This window comes from Lonchura striata, chromosome 8 (genome assembly GCF_046129695.1).
Source record: "Lonchura striata isolate bLonStr1 chromosome 8, bLonStr1.mat, whole genome shotgun sequence".
NCBI classification, from domain to species: Eukaryota; Metazoa; Chordata; class Aves; order Passeriformes; family Estrildidae; genus Lonchura; species Lonchura striata.
Window position 1 is genome coordinate 19411034 of NC_134610.1, and position 22368 is coordinate 19433401.

Genomic DNA, 22368 nt, shown 5'->3' on the forward strand with positions numbered 1-22368 from the left:
GTTGTCATTATATTCAGTTCACAACACTTGCTACTATGCAGCTTTTCTTTTTATCCTCCCCTTTCCCTGTTTAGCCTTCTTGGTGGAGGGACTCTGGGCCCAGACACACTCCTACCCAGAGCAGTCTAGTTGGAGCAGGAGCTGTATTTATTATAGCAGTACAACAGAGCAGTCACTCAGGTGCTATCCCAAAACCGTATCATGGTTATAGCCACCTAGAGGAATAGGGTGTTGGAAAATGCAGCTGCTGTGGACCATGCAGAGAAGCATACAGCAGGAGATACCAAATCACACTGTCTACTGTCAAGAGTAGTAACTCCGGTCTGCTTGAAAGATGTAAGCAAATTACTTGGGAATGGTTCGGAAATATTGTCACCAAGACCCAGGGCTGGGACCTTTTACCACTGAGGCAGCTGCAGCAGCAAGACCAGTCCAGCTCTGCACTGAGCATTCCATCTAGGCTTACTGCTCATGCCCACGCACCATGTAGTGCCACCTGCAATGCAATCCCTTTGCCCAGGTACCAGAGGTTTTTCAACAGCACATAGGAACAACATGGCAGAACATGGTATCCAATTACACAGTGAGTGTATTCTGTTGGAGTAGCACCCTTCCCAAAATTTCTGTTTCCCAGCTACCTGGAAAGAGGATACTGTTACACTGAAGAGCAGCAGCACAATCACCCAGCTTGGGCTGTGGCCCTGTGCTGCTGCAGGCAGCCAGCAGACCCCTGCACAGGCAGGAGTTGGCCTTCTCAGCAGCTCCATCCTGAACAGCTAACCCTTGTCGCAGACATGATACTTCCTGGCTGTTGCCACATACTCATGTGCTTGGCTGAAGGGTAAGAGAAGAAATGCTAGAGCACAAAAGTCATTAAAAAAATACAATCTATTGATTTAATTTGGTTACAAAGTTATTGCCCCTTATGAAAAAGAATTATGAAATAAGTTTACATAGTCATTGTAATTTTTAATGAAGAGTAATTATTTTTCCATGGCCTTAAATAATAATATTAATTAAATATCACATACACATGTGTGCAGGTTATTGATAGTCAGTCTGCCAATAGTTTCCTGAGCCATCAAACTACTTAGTGCTTAAAAGATTAAAAAGATTAAAGAAAATAATGTAGCTTTTACTTTTCCATTTAAAATACAGACTTTCTTAGAGAGATAGCCATTTCAGTGCTGGCTGTGTGATTTCAGTAGGGTATGTGGCAGTGATTCTGTTAATGGACTTGTATAAAAGTTGAAATTGGATTTTGCTGCCTGGAATTAATGGATGTATCCTAATAAACTTTTTACACTTACAGCTCTATTTATGTACTGCTACTGTTGCAGTATTTTATAAGAAGTGGTGTGACTTACCCACCCAGCCCAGATGCAGATTTTAGGACATGGAGAATGACTTTTCCAGTTGATACACTGTTGTTTAAAATCAATATTTAAATACTGAAACTGTAGTCTAGACTTTCTTTCTATCTGCTTTTCTCCAAGATCCTAGTCACTAAAGGAAACAGTCCTGCTCTGCTGCAGACAATAACACATTTCAATGAAACGTGTGGTAGATACTACAATAAACTGTGACAGATACAAGTTTCTCCCAAATGAAGCTCCTTCCTGACCTTTTTCATTTCTGAACATATTGTTACTCTGTTTATCAACTGTATTTAATACAAAGAACTAACTATTTTTTCCACCTTCACTCATGATTGTATTACCTTCTGAAGAAAAGAACATATCTATCACCATTTCAGTAGAAGTGGTTTAAATAACTGATGATTAACCATAGAATTTTACATTAATTTAACCAAGGCATTTATTCCTATTCAAAAATATTTCTGACAGCTGATTAGAATGTGCTAGGTGGAGAATGGTGGGCTAGGAAATTATGCTCACCAGCTTCTGTTCCTTACCTTGGTTGCTTTCCTTTAGTGAAGCTGCCTTCTTTGTAAGTACTGACTGTTTGTTGAAGGGGCACAGCTGTGTCAGTGCTGCAGGTGCACACAAGGGAAGCCCAGCCTCCCCCAACAGCACCACTGATGTGTGTGGTACAATGGGTGAAAGAGTGGGACTTCTGCATGCACAGGAAAGGCCTCTGCTGAAATTGTCTGCAGACCAAATGTTAGGACAGATTTGACCCCTTCAGATGTACAACAGCATTTGAGGAGTTGTTTTCATTCATTTAGCTTACCTAGAGAAAGGGCAGTTTCCTGAACACCAGTGTCTTCCTTGATCACTAGCTGAGGCATGACAGAACTGTGCAGTCTGACTGCAGGTAGTGGCAACTCCCCAGATCACCAGGAAAGATCTTTCCCAGTTTCAGGCTTTTTTTCCCTTATCAGTGGGCTAAGATACTTCCTGAATGCATCAGCCTGTGCTTAGTGCCTTGCATGTGCTGGACAAGTGTGCTTGATGCAGACAGCTACATACATTCAGTGTTCTACAGATTTCACTGTATTGTAGAGCACTCCCTCTGTAGTGCAATGGAGCACCAACATACACGTACCTACCACAAAGTATTTGCTTACAGAAATCTTACAAAGTTAGAATCACAGTAATTCAGCTAATTGGGGCTCCAGTAGTAACAAGCTTCCAGTAGGCTCCTTCCATAGCCATCAGTTCATCATGAGTGCCCCTTTCAATGATGAGTCCCTGTGACATTACAGCAATGATATCAGCATTCTGGATGGTGGACAAGCGGTGGGCAATGACAATGCAGGTGCGCCCTTCTCTGGCTTTATCCAGTGCTGCCTGCACAGTCTAAAGGCAAAAGACAAAGTGTCAGAATAAAAATGTGCAAATACAACAGAGCTCAGAGCTAGAGGAACCCAATTGCTTTAGATTAATTGATCATATTGCGTAAGACTTGTAAAAGGAACAGAGACTAAATCACAGGTTTTGATATTGATGTGCTTAGCTGGGACATGCACTCTGTTTACCAGTAGTACAAACAAGGGACAGCTAAACATAGAGGTAGAAATTAAGGCCTTTACTCTGCTGCCATACTAAATGTCAACTGAATGCCTTGAAATCCAGGCAATTAAGACATTTCTGAAGAAGTGGTAGTTTAAGAGCATTTGGGGCTGGCTGCATTTTCTTACAGCTGTTCCTCCTGCACTTCTTGGAAAGATCATTAAAGGAGAAAGTGCTGAATTCACATTGTGGAATAATGTTCAATCATGCAGCAGAGTATGCATCTCTATAGAACAGAAAAGGTATTGTATGTTGTAGGCCATTGTGTTAACTTTCCCTTATTGATTATCACTGTGCATTTACCTTTTCACTTTCCGTGTCTAAGGCAGATGTAGCTTCATCCAGTAATAAAATTTTTGGGTCTCGTATGATGGCCCTTGCTATGGCAATGCGTTGCTTTTGCCCACGAGACAGCTGGGATCCCTGAGCCCCAACATTGGTTTCGTATTTCTGAAAAATATACAAAATGAGTATTTTATTCAGGTGTAATTTAACACACCAGTACACAGCTAAAGGAAAAGCAGGAGAGAGGAAAGAAAACCACTGCTGACCACTTGCAGAACCTGGGAATGCAGAAACAATGTACAGCAGCAAACATGTTTGGGGTGAGGTTTCCAAGCTGTGCTTTGTTTGCACGTGGCCCTGAGGCTCAGGCAGCACAAGAATGAGCTTGGAAGGAAAATGTGATAGCAAAATGTTGGCTATTTGTCTGAGGCAAAAAGAATTCTCCCTGCCCTAGATTTAGGAGAAGAGGCTGAAAGTGATTTAAGAGCTTTCTAGAAAAGTGCTTTGTGTGGGTGCCTAAATTGTATCCATACCTTATATGTTCTTTTTATATTCGTATTATTTTAGTGCATTTAAATACTTCTCAAGTGTACACAAGCAGCCAGCCACCTTCAAATATTTTTGTCTAAGTATCATGTCCTACTCACAAGGCAAATCTCCCACAGCTATGAACAGGATTTATGTATTTGCCTACTGTGTAAGAATTCAGTAGTAACTCACACCCAGACTCTAAGGAACACAACAAATGGTCACAGCACCCTCTTGCACCTACTGTCACAGCTGTAAAAGGACATAAAAGGTGCATGCATGTAGCAACTTCAGCTGGTTTCAGAGCAACTCCTGCAATGAACACTGAGCAGCCAAGGTCTCGCAGGTACTTACGTTAGGCAGAGACATGATAAAATCATGCAGTTGAGCCTTCTGGGCTGCTTCTATGACTTTTTCCATCGTTGCTTCTTTTGTGTTACTGCCATATTTGATATTATCAGCAATGCTGCAGTCAAATAGCACAGGCTCCTGTGACACTATTCCGATTTTTGATCTAAGAAACTGCACATTTACGTTCTTAGAGTCATGTCCATCTATTAACTATGAGAAAATGGGAGAAAACTTGAAACATCATTACAAAACAACAGCTTGCAATACCCAAATAGTTTATCGCAAAACTAGATTATTTAACCATGTCATTAAAACACAAACACAACTGTTTTAAAGTGACTGGTTGAATTGCTTGTCTCTGACACCTTTGTACATGATGTGTATTTTGTGGTATGGCTTTGATCCATACCACAAAATACACTAGACCATTTGCTCAACAGAAGTCCTAGTGAACTATTTAATTACTTAAGTTTAGGCATATGCTTTATTGCCTTTCTGACATAGTGATCACCACACAGATTTTTTCCAGAGAAAGATAAATCAATCTAGATGGGTAAGTATTTACGTTAGGAAAACAAAAAAACATTCTAAGCTATCAGTAATTGAATAACTGGAAGTTAAATCTAGGCAAGTTCCGGGCACTTTGTTGCTCCATTCAGACTTGATTTTGCTTGTGCTCTCACAATTCACAGCATACATTTGTATGTTTCATACAGAAGCTACCAAGGCAAATTCCTAATGCATGGGAGTGCACCTGAGGCATGGAGTTCTCTTATCTTGTCTGAATATGTCTGAGACAATACTTGGGAACTGTCCAAATAGTCCACATCTGTCCTTTTGAGAAGGAGAGGAAGCCTCCAACTGTACCTGTATGAGCCACCACTGCTAGGCTGCACAGTAGGACTCAGGCAGAAGGCCCTTGGAGCACTGCTGAAAACCAGAGCACAGAAACCACTTTTTCTTTGCTTACCACACTTCCTTTCTCAGGGTCATAGAAACGCTCCAGAAGTTGGACACTGGTGCTCTTACCACAGCCACTACTTCCAACAAATGCCAAAGTCTGTCCAGGCTTAACAGATATAGAGAGTCCTTTTAGGACCTGAATATCAGGCCGAGAAGGGTATGTGAATTTACAGTTAAGAAATTCAATGCTTCCCTTGAAATCATCCTGGTGAAAAGAAATAGGAGAAAGATGTTACAGTGAGCTCAAGCTCAATCCTGAATTGTAAAATACAACTCTTCTTCAGATCCATTCCTGCCTCTTTTGCTTAAAATTTGACATTTGTACTTATGAAATTATCTCAGAAAAAGTGAAAAAAACCATACTGGAGTAGCTGTCCTAGAGGTGAAGCTATTAGTCATAACACTGTTACTCTGCTCATGCTTCCCTGCCTGGCACTGGTCAGAGACATAAATTGGAAATGCCATTGCCTTGCAAATGGGCACATTTTTCATTTTAATAAAGACATTATGTATAAAATAAGTAATTTCAATATTCTGGGTCTGACTTTCCAATTCACCAGAAACTGAGCATTTTCATTTTGTCTGACTCAACAATTCTTTGCCTCCTTATGAACACCCCTCACCAGTTTTATGTGAATGGAAAAACCTCCATTATAATCAGTAATAGTAAGGTTTGTCATGTAAAGCAGTAAATAAAGCTTGCTGTTCTTTGAGTCATACGAATCAGTTCCATTCCAATTTACAGGACTTTTACACTGATAAATTCCTAATGCCTGACTTTACACTACACTTTCTGTCTAGTACAGAGCTTGCTTCCAAAACAGCAAAGAAAAATAAAAATTTTACAATAACCTTCTTGTAAAGCATTGATCCTCATCGACTGCTAAGTCACTAGTGCAACATCTATGCCTGTAGTGAGCTGACTGACATCACAAATTACACATCTCCACTCTTACCCATTTTTCCCCTTTTTCACTGTAAACACTGATTTTAGGCTGTCGATCAACCAGTTGAAAAAAGCGTGCGGCAGATGTTTTGGCTTTGGCATAGTTTGGGGTATAGGAAGAAGCTCTTCCCAAAGCAGTTCCACTGGTGACAATTGCAGAGATCACCCTGTGGGGAAGGGGGAAATGGTCATTCTTGGGAAGCCATCAGGAAACAGAACACCACACCAAGTCCAGAACTTTTAGAGACCTGTTTGTGGCTCTGAGCCAGCTCTCACCTGAACACAAAGCTGTAATGGAGCCCCTCAGCGTTAACCAGAAATCCCCCATATCGGTAAGAGACGGAGTTGGCAATGAACACAATGCTCTGGGCAAAGCCAAAGCAGAGTCCGTACACATGTGCTTTTTTGATTGCAGCTCTGTAGGGCAAATCCAGGTGCTTCTCAAAATTGTCAATAAACATCTTCTCTTTTCCTATCCCAGCTACTGTTCTGATATTAGAGAGAGCTTCACTGGCAATCTGGAAGAGGATAGAAAATTGGGTAAAAGCTCCTAATTTTTACTTGGAAAAGTAGAGTGTGGCCTCACAAGTGCATGATTCTTTCATGAACTTAGGACACTGATGCAATCTATAAATTCATTCAGACATGATACAGACTGGCCAAAACATCAGATGGCCTAAAGAGAACTTTTCCTACAAGCAATTACCTATTGATTTCCTCAAGATCATTGCTCTGCCTGCTCCACTGGAGCTGTTACTGTAAGCACTTTCAGGGAATCAGGCATGTGCTCTCACTTGTGACTTATTTCTCATAATGTGAATAAATATGACATCCACAAAAGGAAAAATTGTTTTAGGAACTTCTTTGATTGCATGGATTTATTAATTAAATATGTTTATTTCAATTGGTTTGTGTTACTTTTAGCAATAGTCAGAGAAAGAGTTAAAAGGGATAGCATCCCCAACTTCCAATTCATCAATTGTATCCACTTGAATTTACTAAGTTTCCTCACCTGGTCACCCTCCCTCCCCCTCTGATATCCAAAAGGCTGATGAAATGGAGCATATATATCTTTAGTGATACAATTTCCAAGATTTTTATCTTGTACATAGGCAAAGAGTAAGCAAATGCTTGCCTATGCACATAGAAAAATGCAACAGAGGAAATTATGAGATAATCCCCACAGAAACTTGTGTGGAACTTTTTTTAGTTGTAGGCTTCATAATGTAATTTATTGCCAGTCAGAATTTGGGTTTATATCCCAATAAGAGAGTACCACAGTTTCATTTACAGAAGTAAATTGACAGCTTGTTTGGTCCTAATTTCACCCTTTTAATAGCAAATAATTTTACTAAGAAATTGTTTTAAAATACTGTAGTTTACTTGGACTTTGATAGTAGATTCATAATGTAACACATTCCTTTGGGAGGCAGCTTTGGTATTATAGCTTATGAAAGTTTTCAGCTTGTAGGAAAAGATCTGAATGTAGACAATCAGAACTCCAGCTTCAGGGTTTTTTTTTTTCCTGGCCAAAATTGAGAGTCAATGTCTTGCATTATCGTTCAATGTAAAGATAATAGGTTTGAGCAGATAATAGTTATTGTGGATTGGATTGTGCAGATTTTCCAATGTTTAGCATGGCTCATGAGCATTCACTTTGGAAGAATTCGGTGTTTTTAGCATTTGAATGCAGTGCTGGCAAATAAATTAGAAAATAACACCAGACACAATCAGTCATTACCGAAACTGCTGAAACATTGCTTAAAATATTACTTCATCATAGCCTCTGGGTTGTTCTATTGAGAGCTGTTGCCTTGACTCATTAGTGAAGTTTCTCTCCTTGTCAAGAAGTATTTTAAGAACTTTGTAAATAACTAATTATTCTGGGTGCAGGCAATTGGTCAGGTCCTAATTCTTAAGATGGAAGGACTAAGAGCTTAATTCTTAAGCTGGTGCGACCCACCAAAGGAACAGCTGTAACTGTCCTCTCTTAAATCTGCATACTGATTTGTGGTTCAGTACCAGATTCTCAGGTGTGAGCATTTCTAGGTGAACGGCTATCACTGCTTTCTGAGGGCAGCTTAATCACAGGTCATCAGCAAATGGGAGTTTAAATAAAAACCAACAAAGGTGAACTGGACTGCTGAGAGATCTGTGTCTACCACTTCAGTCCAATAACTTTTGCAAGGTCAGTCACATTCCATGCAGCAAGTGCTGCATGGTTTAACAAGCTGAAATATTGCAACTTATTCACAAAGCATTGCCAGTTTCATGACATTTGAATTACTGATGGTCCCTAAAGACTGATTTTTCATCTACCTGCAACTGAAAATATAAATTAGTCTTTAAACAGCATTACCCGTCCAGTAGCTTCCAGTGCTTTCTTGTCCTGTGAGGCAAATCCTGTCAGCATTTTAGCCTGCACAGCTCCAGATAAAGCCAAAAATGGCAGGAAACACATTATTACTAAACTCAGTTTCCAGCTGAAGTAGAAGGCAATGACCACGGCCACCCCAATGTTAGTAAAGGAATTGACAATCATTCCTATCTGCGATCCAGTTGCCTTTGAAGAAAAGGAACAGACATCATTGTTTGTACTTCAAAAACAAATTAAACAAATTGTCCTATAAAATTTTAGAAAACTGTAAATTAAAATAACATAAGACACTATCAGCTAGACTGCACTGGAATTTATCCAGTCTGGATATACTGTTTCCAGTTTATCGGATCAAGAGAGGGACTGCAAATGTCCTTTGATCCACCAAATTTTCCATTGAGAATTCAGAAGATTGTTTCTACTGTTTGTGGGAAAGATAATGTAACTACTGAAATCTGTTACCTTGGTTCCCTGGAGAATCACTAATCTGAATACATTTTTTAGCCTCTACATTTATCCATGAAGATATAAATAATCAACAGGACCATTTTATAGCTTAGCTATTAACAACAAAGCCTCAGCAGTAAGCAAAAATCAGTAAGCAACATCACTGAAAAGGAATGAAACCAAGTTGTATTTCTGCCTACCCCTTTATTAAGGAAAAAAGTTAAATATAGCTTTGACATCATCTTTATTGAATATATTGAATTTGTCTGCTCCTTATATACTTCAACAATGCTATTCTTTCTAATAGACTTATTTACTCAAAAGTAATATTCTTTCATAGCAGTAAACAGCACCCTGAATAGGAACAATATTGCTATGTGTTAGAATAAAAATGTACATTTGATATGCTTGATGATTTTCAGTCAAACTCATTTGCAGGGTATGAACTTGCCAGCACAAAATGCTCATCATCTCCTCCTCCTCTGACCTGCAGCAAGGTCTGCGTCAGGCAGCGAAAGGTTCAGGGCAATGCTGCACAAGTAGCTCTGGTCTCCCTCACCCCCTGCAAGCTGTGGCTTGGATGGCTGTGCCTCACTGCTTTGCCTCACTGTTTTTGCTTCAAACAAAGATGACTCTTAGGACATTAAATGGTTCAGTCAGAGTTTTGCAAGTTTATTTATTTCAATTAAAATATATCCTGTAAGTGCCTGTGAGGTTTGCAGGAGGTTTCTCTGATTCTGTAGAAATTGGTGCTGACAGGGCTTTTGGAAACCTCTTCTCCAAAACCCCCATTTAAAGTTTTTTAAAACTAACTTACAATCTTCAGTCAAGCTGAAACATGACAATTTTTGCAACAAAAGAAATGTATATATCTTCCTTGTTTCTAGGAAATTGCCTGCATTGCAGCCCAGCAAAATGGCATCTGACTCACTTTTACCTAAATTCAGATAGGGAGCATGCATAGCTCAGCATTATTTAACCCTCAGCCACTGAGGAACACTGTGCATGCAGCTAGTGTCTCACTTTCCCAAACACTGAAAACTGGCTGCAGGATTCCCAGCTGGAGCACCAGCCAGTACTGCAGATTGGTTTTTCAAGTGGGTTGTCAGTTTAGATCAATATTGCCACAACATGCACAATACCATGATGGAAACTGGAAAACATGGGTATTAATGACTGTCAATAACATACTATTTTGATGTGTTTTTGAAATAAACACTCTAACATTGTGGCAAAAAGCTAATTAATCTCCAGGAAAAAAAAAGAAAATCAAACTTCTACATTGGGTGTTTCTTCCTATCCCATTGTTTGTTGGTATTTTATTAATTTTTGAGTCCATTTTTGTACTTTTATGGTATACTACTATTGGTTCCTCAGTGGCAGTCTATTAATAGAATCAGCTTAATTGGCTTACCAAGAACTGATCTACACTGATCTGGCTGGTTGCATGGTAGCTAATTTCTGTGACAACATGCCAAAATAAGGCTTCAATCAGTGTCTATAGTAAAATGATTCATAAAGTGCCAGGTCTTACCCCTTGGACCTGTGAGGCATCTGTTGCAAGCCTGGTAGTCAAAGCACCAGGGCTGTTCTTCCGGTCATCAAACCAACCAATGTCTTGCCCAAGCATAGCCTGGAAACCAATTTTCCTTAACCGTCTTGTAAGCAGCTCACCAGATTTGGCAAAGGTGTATCCCTGGGGTACATGAGAATAAAAACAGACTGTACAAAGAGACACCCACCAAGAAAGGGTGCAAAACCAAAAGTATGTATTGCTAAATTGGACTATTACCTGGAGAAACTGTGTGAAAAGTGAAAGAACTCCAACTAAGACAAAGAGCACACAGACACCATTGATCTGGTTTTTTTGGTCTTCTTCATCAAGAATGGAGAAGGTCTTTGAAAAGAAATAAACAGAAATGTCAGTTTTGCTGTGTGACATATGTACTTGACTCCCAGTTGCCAAGTGCAGAAACCCATCCTGCAACCAAAGCCAGAACACAGAGATCTCCCTCACCCCCTGCAAAGGTCAGATTCCTTGTTTTTCCTAAGGTGAGCCTGGGTTAAAACATAATGGGTTTTACTCCTGTTAACAAGTTCAACAAGTGCTTGGTGTCTGCATGCACTACTCCTATTTGTGACCTATTCCTGGTTATAATTAACCACTCACCTCCCACTGTAAATAATGATAACCAGAGAATAGCAATGTAATAAACAGCATAGCAACAAAGCAACAGTAAAATCTGTCCTGTAAAATCAAACTATCCCATTCTGCAGCTATCCTAACATGGTCAGTTATGTTTTTAATCTGTGCTCTTCATTAAAAAAATAACACTGATCATGCCAACATGCAGCATGGATAATAACAGCAGGTTTATAAAAAAGAAAGATTTGTTGCTGAGGTGTCCATATTCAAATCATGTAAGTCTCATCAGTTTTAGTGTGGACTATCTTTTATCTGGAGCCATGGACTCCATGCCCAATAGGAGTAAGAGCACACCTTTCAGTTGTGTTTCACTGGAAAGATTCCATACTCTGAGACAATTCTACAGGGAGAACCAAAGCATAAGTAAAAGAAACTACTGAAAACTTTGTTCAAAAGGTACATACACAGTATTATCTAGTTCTTCATTGCGTTTTTGGGACTTATTTCTGAAAACCTTCAGGGCAGACTTAGCTAAATTTATCCTTTCACTTCATAGATATGGGGATTTTTCCCTCACTTCCCCAGCATATTTGTCCCAGAGTACAAGCCCACGTGTCTGACACAACAACATTGCAGATAATTTGGGCAGATCTGAAAGCAGATGTATATTCCATCTGCCTGACTGCCTTGTCATCAGGCAGAAATATTTTAAGTTTATGAATAATAAAACACAGATATTGGACTTCCCTCATGTTAATTATGGCTTGCTTTTTCTTGCAGCCTCTCTCCTTTGATAGACTGAGGCCTTCAAAACCAGGAATTCATCCTTGGCAATGAAAGTGTTTAGCATTGTTAGCCCCAGACCTCCCAAGGTCTAGAAGGCTCCTCTCCAAAGGAATCAAAGGTTAGATTCACTGTGGAATGTGTAAAGTAGTGTCTCACCTGCTGTCTAGTGAAAGCCACAGTCCTTGACATGAAGTCTGGACACACAAAAAGTGTTTGGAGGTGGCACACCTATGCCTAAAGGCCAAGGACATCGGGCAGAAATGTTAAGTGGATCAACAGTTCCTGGAACATCCTTTTTTCTCCTGCTCATGGGATCTCACTTAAATGCAAAACTGCTAGTAAATGTAATTCAAAGTTCTAAGCAACTTTCTAGAGAGAAATGTCTAAGCCAAAACAATACCCCAAAAAACCAAGCAACAGAATGTCAAACTTTCTTTTCATAGATTGCTGACATTGCTCTTAGAATCCTTTTCTACCAGGAGCTCAAATGCTGGGTCATTCATTCGTCCGTTCATTCATTTGCTTTTTCTCGCCTGTAAGGTTCTTGATCTCCAACATCTGTTTACATTTTAGGGCATATAGTTTTGCACCCATGTGTCCCAACCATGACCTATGCAAGTGAGTGGAAACCACAAGTTTTATCCTACATCAGATGGGTACCAAAACCACAAAAAACCTGTGGCATTCCCATTTTGTTCCCAGTGAATGTGTTGTTGCTTTACTTAAAAAGATACAGCATGAACAGATGGGATTTCTCTAGCCTAATTCTTGAAAATTCAAGACACTTTCCTAGGCACCAGTTAGAGCAGCACCGAGTATCATCAGGCAGCCCTCCAGTTTCCCACCAACTTGGCAAGCATTTCCCTAGAAAGCTTTTACACAAAAGATGAAACATCCTTTTTTCTATCACCACAAGTTTTTGAAGAAATAAACACTCATGGCTCAACTTGGCAAGTTTCAAGAGAGGTGGTGGTGGTGGATTTTGATAATATTGTTATCTTTTAGTGAATGTTAAAGTTTAAAGCATATTCCTGCTTCCTGCTTCCAAACCTATTGATGTAAGCCTACTCTTTGCTGCTGGCTGTGAACCCAGGTATAATTACCTACCTCTCCCTAGGCATTCTGCAGGGAGCAGGCAGCAAAAAGGTGCCTGAAATATGTAAACAAAAAAAGTGAAGTATTTTTTAGATCTGATCCAAAGCTTTCTCAAAGGCTTTCCAAGTCTGTATAATAAAATTCTGCAGAGAATGACCTTTGGATGTGTCTCTCTCCAGTGTACCTGCATGTGAGGTACTTTTTGTCTCATCTAAAATAAACTCTATGCAAGTATAGAAACCCATTCCCAACAGTTCCTGGAAAATGAACAAAAGAGATAATGAAGAGCACATGACAAATGCTGATAAGCTTACCCCTTCAAAGAGCTCTAATTATAGTTTGATGACAGTGATATAAATATATCTACTGAATAATTGTTTATAAGCAAGAAGGTTAACCCCATTTTCACAATGACATCTAAAAGATTTGCCAAAACATGTCAAGTTGTGCATCATATATTCACTCTCCTCAGTTTCAGAGCTAAAATACACTTTAAAATGTTACCATAACATACCCCAAGAATCTGACTGAATAACAAAGCATAGAGTGGATTGACGGCTCCATTCACAGCTGCTGCCAGAGATCCAAGCACCAGGTAGGGCCATTCAGAGGCATTGTATTTCAAAATTCTGGTAAATGGTACAGGCTTGGCATCTTCCTCCACAATAGGTTCCTAAAAAAAACCAGGTTGGATTTCTGAAGTGAATGCATTCCATCAGTGATTCTTTGCCTTTGACAGTGAGATAAAATAGTTAGCCTAGTTTTTTAAGCTAGTGGCCCACACAGCTGCTCTAGCTCCGGACAGGAGGAGCAGAGATGGTTGCTGTCTGGAGCTCTTTTGCAGCCCTAATAAGTCAAGTTTACTTAAAAACAACTTAAATAAACATCAACCTTTAACCATACCTGGGGAAAAAAGAGATTATTGTCTTTTGCAGCTCTAATTGTTCCAGCTGCAGAGGTTATTTACAACCAGTTTGAGATTTTCTGCCACTGAAACTCAGGTTATTCCCTTTCAGCTGTCTCCAGACAAGGTGTGATGAAATACCCAGTGCCAACTCTTAAATTCCTTCCTCACAAGCAGCCTGTTTCTGTCACTTATTCAATCTCTTAAATATTATTTTAAAGTATTGTGAGTGACCACACTGATCAGACTGCATCAAATTAACAGGTATGTGATATCATTAAAACAAGAGATATTTCAGACTGACAGCTGGATTCAGGCTTTTTACATTGTAATTATGCCTCCCTTCTGTGAAACATCCTCAGCCTGTATGCTGAATTCCCATAATTATGCCCAGTAAGGGCAGAATATTCATCATCAAATTATAACTTATCCTTCAGTTTGATTTGTGCAGAATTTTTCTAACACTGTGTGCTCAGCCCTGCTCCTCTTCCTAAATTCATATGACTGGAAACAGCCAGACAAAAAAGACACCATGAAGACTTGTCTTTTGGAAATATGCAGGGAGGAGTGGGTGGAAACATCTTGTATTTTTTCTTTTTTTCTGAGCTGTTGCCAGAATGACAGCACTCAAGCCCTCTATTTATCCACAGAATAGACTTGGCAATAGCAAGAAGGGTAACTTCTATCTGCTGCTCTCTGTACTGAACATGCAAGTTGATGCAGGGAGCTTCATAGGCACTTTGGAAACCCACTGTGCTTCTACATATTCTATATAATTTTAAGGCATGCTGGCTGGCCTTTATTTTCTATTCCAGTTGATTGCATGAGGACACTGAAGCAAAAGGATTTTGGGTTAGGTTGCAGTGAGGGTGTCTCTCTGCTCAAGTCTCCAGATGATTTTTAGATGAAAGTGAATTTATTCTTTACTGAACAAGAAGCAGTGCCATTTGTACCACTGAGTGCCCATTAATTACATTTTGCAGACTGAGCCGTTTGCTTTTTGTCACTTAATTCAGCTTTTATGATGTATGTTTTTCAACTAAATCTACAACATAGATCAATTTACCAACAGGTAGAGAGCAAATGGCAAAATTTCTCTGCTAGAAATTTTATATTTTATAACAATAATCAAAACAGCCATCAAAACACAGCCTAGGGTTTACAAAGAGATAAGAATTGAAGCTGTGGTTTTGTTTAGGGGGGAGAAAAGGATCAAGCCAAGATGTACCTGCCAAGAGCTCCTAAGCTACAAGCACATAGGTACAAATGATCATTAATGAGTAATATAATATATTCAGTTGAAAATTTCATAACAAACCATTGGACCTGACCTTTTTTGCTTTTCCATCATCTTCTCCGTAAGGTGTAAGATAGGTAGACTCTGCAGGATCTCCTCCAATAGACAGTGGAGGGTCAGGGACCACATTTGAGAGCTGGGATCTTGAGCGCTGCCGAAGTGAAGCTCTGCAAAGAGAACAGCAATTGCCTGTTCTTTACAGCTTAGTAAAAACAATAATTGCTTGCAAAGCAGGTGCAGTTTTCATGTCAATTAAATCAGAATGCGCTGAAGCAATTCATAGGAATCCCACAGACTTTTTCTTTCTTGAGTATGTTCTCTCAACTTCTTCGGAAGAAAATAGCTCACCAACTGGGACAAATACTTTTCAAAATCATATTCCACGCACACCACTCAGACATTGTCTTAGATGAACCATGTACTGTGTATTTGTTAAGTAAAACTGGTGTGTCCTACTGCATTTGCACAAGTTATTAAGACACCAAGTAAAATCACTGATACCACTACCAGTAATTCAGTCCAGCAAAACAGGATGCTGAAACAAAGCACCTCTCTCTCTGTCAAAACATAACTCTGTAATGTAGGAGATGTATTCATTTGCACATGCCTGACAAAGGCTTGCCTGGAAGAAGTAAGAAGTGTCCAGCTACAAGACAGTCTGGCTGTAAAATGCTTTAACTTTCATCAAGTAGAAGCCATAATAAAAGTGTGCTTGTGGATTGCACAGCAAGTAATTTTTCAAACAACTGGACAGAAAGTGCAGTAGATATTACAGCTAAGGCTGTATGTTAGTAATATCAAAACCAGAACATTAACAGAGTAGATCAAAATTGAAGAGAAGGTACTGTGGATAGAAAGGACCAAAATTAAGAGCCTTGCTACTTATCCATGCATTTCAATCAGTAACATTATCACTCAAGCTATTTCTTTGCAAGAGAACTCTATCTCAATAAAATGCTTGCAGCCCCTCGACCCTCTTTTACACAGTACACAGAAAAAGGATTTATTAGCACTATTAGGATTTTGGAATAGTGGGATGAAGTAGAAACAATGAGAGTAGTCTGGAAACATTGAGATTTACAACCATTTTTAAGACTCACCGCAAACTGGCCTGATAGCTTCCTCTGCTGAATGACTGGACATTCTCAAGATTTGGCTCAACCACGTTATTCTCTGCTGCTGCAAAATACAGTATATAGAGCTCTGAAGTTAGTGCCAAAATCGAATACAACCTAAATACACTGTGGTTCTGCGAAAAAGTGTATAGCCTCCAAGTTATAAATTGAATACTTCATAGAAGGAAAGGGGTATAATATAACCTTGCTACTCAACCTACATGTCTCACAAGTTTTATATTTGTATTTGACATAATGAAGTTAACTGAATATTAGCCCAAGGACCCTCTCACTTTGGATGTGACTTCTAAAGCATTTTTACCTATTTTAACCCTGCAATTGCTCTCTTATTTCAAGCTAATCATATCTAATGTATGCTTCACAAAAATACAACAGATCATCAGATCATTCTATTGAACCTTAATTTCCAGAGGCTTTGATTCAAATCTACCTCCATCAAAACAAATGTGATGATTTTAGCAAAATCTGTCATGTGCCTGAATTCCAAAAGCAGGAGAACTCGACTTTTGGCACTCAGTGGAGTTATCAAATTATGGATATTGCAGGTCAGAACTAATATTTCAGGGCAGACTTATATTAGGAAGGTCTTTCAGTGCATATGCAGCAAAACCAGTCTGGCCAGGGCTATCAGTGTATTACTTCTATGAATGATAAAATTCAGCCATAAAAGCAGAAGAAAAACACAAAAAAGCAGATACTAACCCTTATAAAAAGAAAAAAAAAAAAAAAAAAACGAAAAAGAAAGAAAATCTGCATTCTGTGGGATTTTACATGATTTTATAAAAGAAAACAAAATGCTTACTTTGTGTTTCTTCTGTGTTAGGTGCAGTATCTCCTTTGCTTTGTAAGGTCACCAGCATGAAATAAACCCCTTTCCTCTGCAAGAGCTCCTCGTGAGTTCCTCTCTCTACAGCCCTGCCGTGCTCAAACCCAACGATGACGTCGGCTGCTCGGATGGCTGACAGGCGGTGAGCGATGGAGATCGCGGTGCGGCCGAGGCGAGCCTGAGGGAGACAGCAACAGCCACACTCCCAGCACAGCACACTGAAATGCTGGCAATGAGCTGTGCAACCTAAAGCCTCATCAAATTAACTGGAGTCCTTCTAGTGGGCTCACTTTGACTTTAGCTCCACCCACAGCCCACAGAGAAGTATCTGTTTCTGGGCAAAGGGAGCTATAGGTTTCTGTTGATGTCCCAATGAAAGTAAAAATTATTCTCAGTCCATAATACTAAGGTTCTACTTGTACTTATAAAACAGTTATTAAGAAACCCTTCTGAATGATTTGTTGCAATTCAGGAGCACCATCTGCAGAGTGCATTAGAAATAATTTCTGCCCTTTTGAGTTTGATTTTTGCTATACTATAGCAAACCTTATGAAGTGCTTCTTGGACAATTGCTTCACTTTCATTATCCAGTGCTGACGTAGCCATATCCAGGAGCAGGATTTTGGGATTTCGCACCAAAGCTCGAGCAATAGCTATCCTCTGTTTTTGACCTCCACTCATCTGGCTTCCACCCTCTCCAACATGAGTGTCAAATTTCTGTGTGAAGGAAAAAAGTTAAAATTAAAAAGGTAAGAAAAAAGCCTGTTAAGATCCTGGTGAAGGTATTGGCAAAATGTCTGAGATTTGTCCTTGGAGTAGACTTTAAACAAAAACATAGTTAATGCAGCAGATTCAAAGAGCAACAGGTGAAATAACTTTCTTCATAATGTACAAGATCATTTAACCTGAATCAGGTTTTCAACCCCATGCCAAAAGTATGCACTGGTTAAAAAGGTGAGACATTCTGGTTCAGCTTGAAACAGCTATGTCAGCAGAAGCTGAAATGAAGAGGAATCACCCACCCACTCTCCATCAGATGACTCACAAGCAAAATTTTCCTGGCCTTGTCTGCTGATGACCTGTGACTCGTGAACACTGTGTCTGTGATTCATGGACACCATACTCTGGTGGCATTGGGTTCAGGTAGAGAATTAAATAAATACACAAAGTCTGGCATATTGAGAGACAGAATAATTATTTTCACTTAGAGCTAAATATTTTTTATTATTCCATTTCCATGAAATAAATAGGGGCCTTTGAACAGCCTTTCAGTAAATAGTTTCCTGGAAGCCTCAAAGTGCATAGATGAAGGATAAAGACAATGTACTAATATTAGTTAATGGTACTTGAATCTTGTCAATAACATTCACTGTTGTTACATGTCATTTTCAGAAGCTACTTGGCAAAATAAAATTCTAGAAAAGTAGAGAGCTTGATACTACCCAGTTTGGGCTTTGTAAGGAGGAATGATTTAAGCCCTGTCATCATTAGGAAAGAAACTGCAGAAGAAGGAACCTCCAGCTGGCTTACAGAGCTCATACAAGGAAGTGAGGTCATGAGTATCAGTACAGACAGATGAAAAAATTAACGCTGGCTAGTGAGAGGCTGAGCTCTACATTGCTTTTGGCCTGAACAGAAACAGATCTCCAAAACATGAAAAATAGAAATTTTTAAACCATGCTATGATTATTACCATGATATTGAATGTTGTGTATATGATTCCTGAGAACTAATTCTTCTCGGGGTTGTATTTTGGGGTGGGGAGATGTTTGCTTTAATAACTTCATGGCATACATGTAGTAAGACCTAAATAACTGTAGTCAAAGGAAAGGTTGTTGCCTCCTATCTGTATTAATCTTCTGCCCTTCCACTTGAGCACAAATTGCTGCAGGCTAGGAAGGACAAAGGGACAAAAAGATTCCTTTTTCTTATCAAATTCTGCCAAACACTTTCCAAGGCAGAGCATACCTGTGGTAAGTCCATGATGAAATTGTAAGCATTGGCCTGTTTGGCTGCTTTGATTATGTCTTCCATGGTAGCCTCGTCCCGCCCGTAGCGAATGTTCTCTGCAATCGTGGTGGCAAAGAGCACCGGCTCTTGTTCAACTACGCCAATCTGTGAGCGCAGCCACTGGATATTCAGGGAACGAATGTCATGGCCATCCAGGGTAATCTACAATGAGAACATGGACACAAAATCAGACATTATGCCCTCCACTTGAGAGACAAAGAAGGACACACAGGAAGTGCAGGGCCTGTGATGCTGTGTTTCCATGACCAGCATAAATATCAGCTTTCAGATATAGAAGGAGGCAAAGCAATGGTGGTAGTATTGGCTCTTGGAGTTGTGCTATTTGATTTCATTTCCCATTTCTGCTTGGCACCAGAAATAAAACCAGGTGAAAAGTAATCATGAAAGTGATTATTATGTTATTTACAATAATTTGTTTCTTTGTTTTTTTATATATTCAAATACCGGTCAACATGTATGTGATTATGTGTTCCTATTTGATATAGGAATACATAAATGGATTGAGAATTTGGATAGTTATAATTCATATTCCTAGCCAAGCCATTACTAAGTGGTAATTGCATATACTTAAGTGATATTATGGGTTAATGCTTAAATGTTCAATACTGTGTTTTCCAGAAAATGATAATTCAGTAGTGACAAATGTTTTTATAGGTATAGTTTTTACACAGATTTAGCACTGAATTTTTATTTTCTCCTAACAGTTTCCTCTTTCACATAATTGTTTTTATAAGACTATTAAGCACAGTTTTATAAAAGAAATGTGCAGGAAGATATTTCACTCATTTGAAAAATAATTGGGGAAAAAAAAGAAGACATGAAAAGGAAGTTAATAGTCTTCCTTCCCACCTTGGAGAAGAAACCATGCCATTCTTTCAGTTTCTGGGGCCAGAGAATCACATTCTAGGCTGGGACACTCACCATGCCATCAGTGGGGTCATAGAAACGCTGGATGAGCTGTATTGTTGTACTTTTCCCAGCTCCACTAGCTCCAACAAAAGCTGTCGTCTCTCCTGCTTTAATCACCATATTAAGATTATCCAAAATCTGGATAGGAAAAAAATCAGAAACAGAATCTATCTATTTTAATTCTCCCACAGTCATACAGCCAAATGAGTATATTCTGTACCTTAAACTAAAGATTCAAAACAATTTTACAAAATTCAGAAAAGTATTATGAAGGAAGAGGATAAAGCAATCCACATATTTTTATACTGTTTTAAAACTTTGCAGATGTAGAGCACTCATTTCTACAACAGGGAGGCAGATTTTGACCTTTCATTGTTCCTGTTAATCATTAAGAACTAGTCAAGTTAATACACTAGAGAAATTACTAAATTGTATTTCATTTTAAAGAACACTGTGTGTGTATTGCAAATGTATGCTACAGCATAAATATTAAGAATATAACCATGAAATTTTATAGAAAAATCCGATACAACATGTACTTCCATCTTTAGAAGTAATAGCACCAATATGTTTGTCCAAAAACATGCTTTTCCAAGAATTTGTCAATTTAAACACAGGAGTAAAGAAATAGTGGAATATACAGCCTACAATCCTGCCCCTTTCCTAGCCTTTTAATGGGTCACATGGTGCATCCTAGGGTAATGGAAGAGTTTTATAAAAGCTCCTTGCACCATTCAGTTTAATACTTTGTGTTCTATCTCGTACACATTGATACAAGGGCATCACTGATTGCAAGAGAAGCTGTACGCAGGTGAATTTGCCCAGAATTACTGGGATTTTATGTTCAGCAGCAAGGAATATGCAGATATGGCAATGGATATGTCAGAATGGTAAAATAAGCTAACAGTAAGCAGAAGAACAGTTTAATGGAAGAATTATTCAGTCTACTTTTAAGCAAAGAGTCTGAACTTCTGGAAAATCTAGAGATTGCTGACAGAACCAGGATATTTTTCTTGTTTACAATAATTGTGTTCAGAGGATGGGTGATGAATAATTACCTTTATGTCTGGTCTGGATGGATAATTGAATGTTACATTATGAAATTCAATTTCACCTCGTACTTTATCCAGCTTGTAGCCATCTTCTGACATGCAGTCAATGGTGGGTTTCTAGGATTAAATTTATTGGGTTATTTATTTGGTGTTAAACAGTCAACAGTGCTGCAGTAGATAAATACAATACCATACGAAGCTGTGGCACTTCAGTTAGAACAGAACTTAGCTGCATGGAGCCAGCTGCAGGCTCTGCCCCAGGGACAGCAGGCAAGGGACATGGAATTGAGGGCCAGAGTGATGGGGGAGTTGTCACTGGTGGGTAGCACAGACAAGAAGGCTGCACCTCTTCTCATTGTAGGCTTACTGCAAATATCACAGCCAACCATTCAGGCAGTTTTTGCTGGAACTGAGTAGATGACTGACAGAAGCATTTTGACCAAGCTAATTTAGCCAGCTCCTCAGCGATAAAATGGCATTACCACACTCCAAAACTGCTGCAAATCTTCAGGTCTCACCACTTGGCAATTAAAACATCCATCCTTGTACAGCCAGTCCTAAGAGCTGAAATACTGAAGTTTTCCTAATAAATGCTTTGAGTCTCGCATAGTTTTGGTCAGGTCTAGGGTATTGTGGACTGCTAGACATGAGCAGAGAACTAAGAGAAATTTGACGAATTACAAAGAAATAAAATTTTCTAAGGGTGGATTTCTGAAGCATGGAATATAGACAGTAAATTAAAATCATAGCAATGAATACTTGATAACTGAAATGTACATGCTTTTTTAATATAGCCTAACAGATTGAAAGGAAAGTTAAAATGAGAAATATGTATGGTCTGAGATGTTAAGAACAACTACAAGATTGGTTCCACTTTAGGAATATAACTTACTTAAATTTCAATACTCATCTATGAAGAAGTTTCACTGATCCTGCAAATGGGAACCTCAACATGACTAGTTTTAGTGCCAGGGCAGAGCTGTGCTTGTACTGTCTAATCACAAATCTACAAATGTGGCAAGCGGATGGATCCAATTTTGTCACCCTTTCTCTAGATAGATGAAATGTGACGTTGGTCTGCTTTTTTTACCCTAAGGTTATGTGACTCAGCCTTATCCTGAATATTGTGATTAATCCTTACTGTTGCAACCCTTATGATTTTAAATTTTGTCTCAGAAAAGCACATTCCTAATCCATCTCTATTTTCAGTTCATTTTAGAGCTTTAGCTTCTGAAGTGTATATGTTTTATCATTATTACAGAGGTTTGAAGGGTTACTAAAAACCGTCAGCATTACCATAGCCTTATGTGCTCT

At 39.0% G+C, this 22368-nt stretch overlaps 1 protein-coding gene across 6 annotated transcripts in view; it reads right to left on the reverse strand.

Moving 5' to 3' along the window:
- ABCB11 (ATP binding cassette subfamily B member 11) overlaps positions 1-22368 on the reverse strand; it is a 44219-nt gene that overhangs the window by 1660 nt on the left and 20191 nt on the right. For 2 of the 6 annotated variants that reach the window (XM_021534761.3, XM_021534757.3), the window contains 17 exons: positions 21061-21171; positions 20015-20140; positions 19031-19234; positions 17609-17779; positions 17039-17240; positions 16201-16279; positions 15135-15267; positions 13414-13572; positions 10665-10769; positions 10407-10568; positions 8408-8611; positions 6325-6566; positions 6059-6215; positions 5110-5307; positions 4143-4349; positions 3279-3425; positions 870-2762 (listed from right to left, as the gene is read on the reverse strand). In XM_021534761.3, the coding sequence (XP_021390436.2) occupies positions 2562-2762; positions 3279-3425; positions 4143-4349; positions 5110-5307; positions 6059-6215; positions 6325-6566; positions 8408-8611; positions 10407-10568; positions 10665-10769; positions 13414-13572; positions 15135-15267; positions 16201-16279; positions 17039-17240; positions 17609-17779; positions 19031-19234; positions 20015-20140; positions 21061-21171 (2808 nt within the window). In that variant the 3' untranslated portion in view covers positions 870-2561. Of the gene's footprint in view, positions 1-869; positions 2763-3278; positions 3426-4142; positions 4350-5109; positions 5308-6058; positions 6216-6324; positions 6567-8407; positions 8612-10406; positions 10569-10664; positions 10770-13413; positions 13573-15134; positions 15268-16200; positions 16280-17038; positions 17241-17608; positions 17780-19030; positions 19235-20014; positions 20141-21060; positions 21172-22368 lie in introns of those variants that run through there. The other 4 variants (XR_002465764.2, XM_021534760.2, XM_021534759.2 and 1 more) reach the window with 4 other exon arrangements.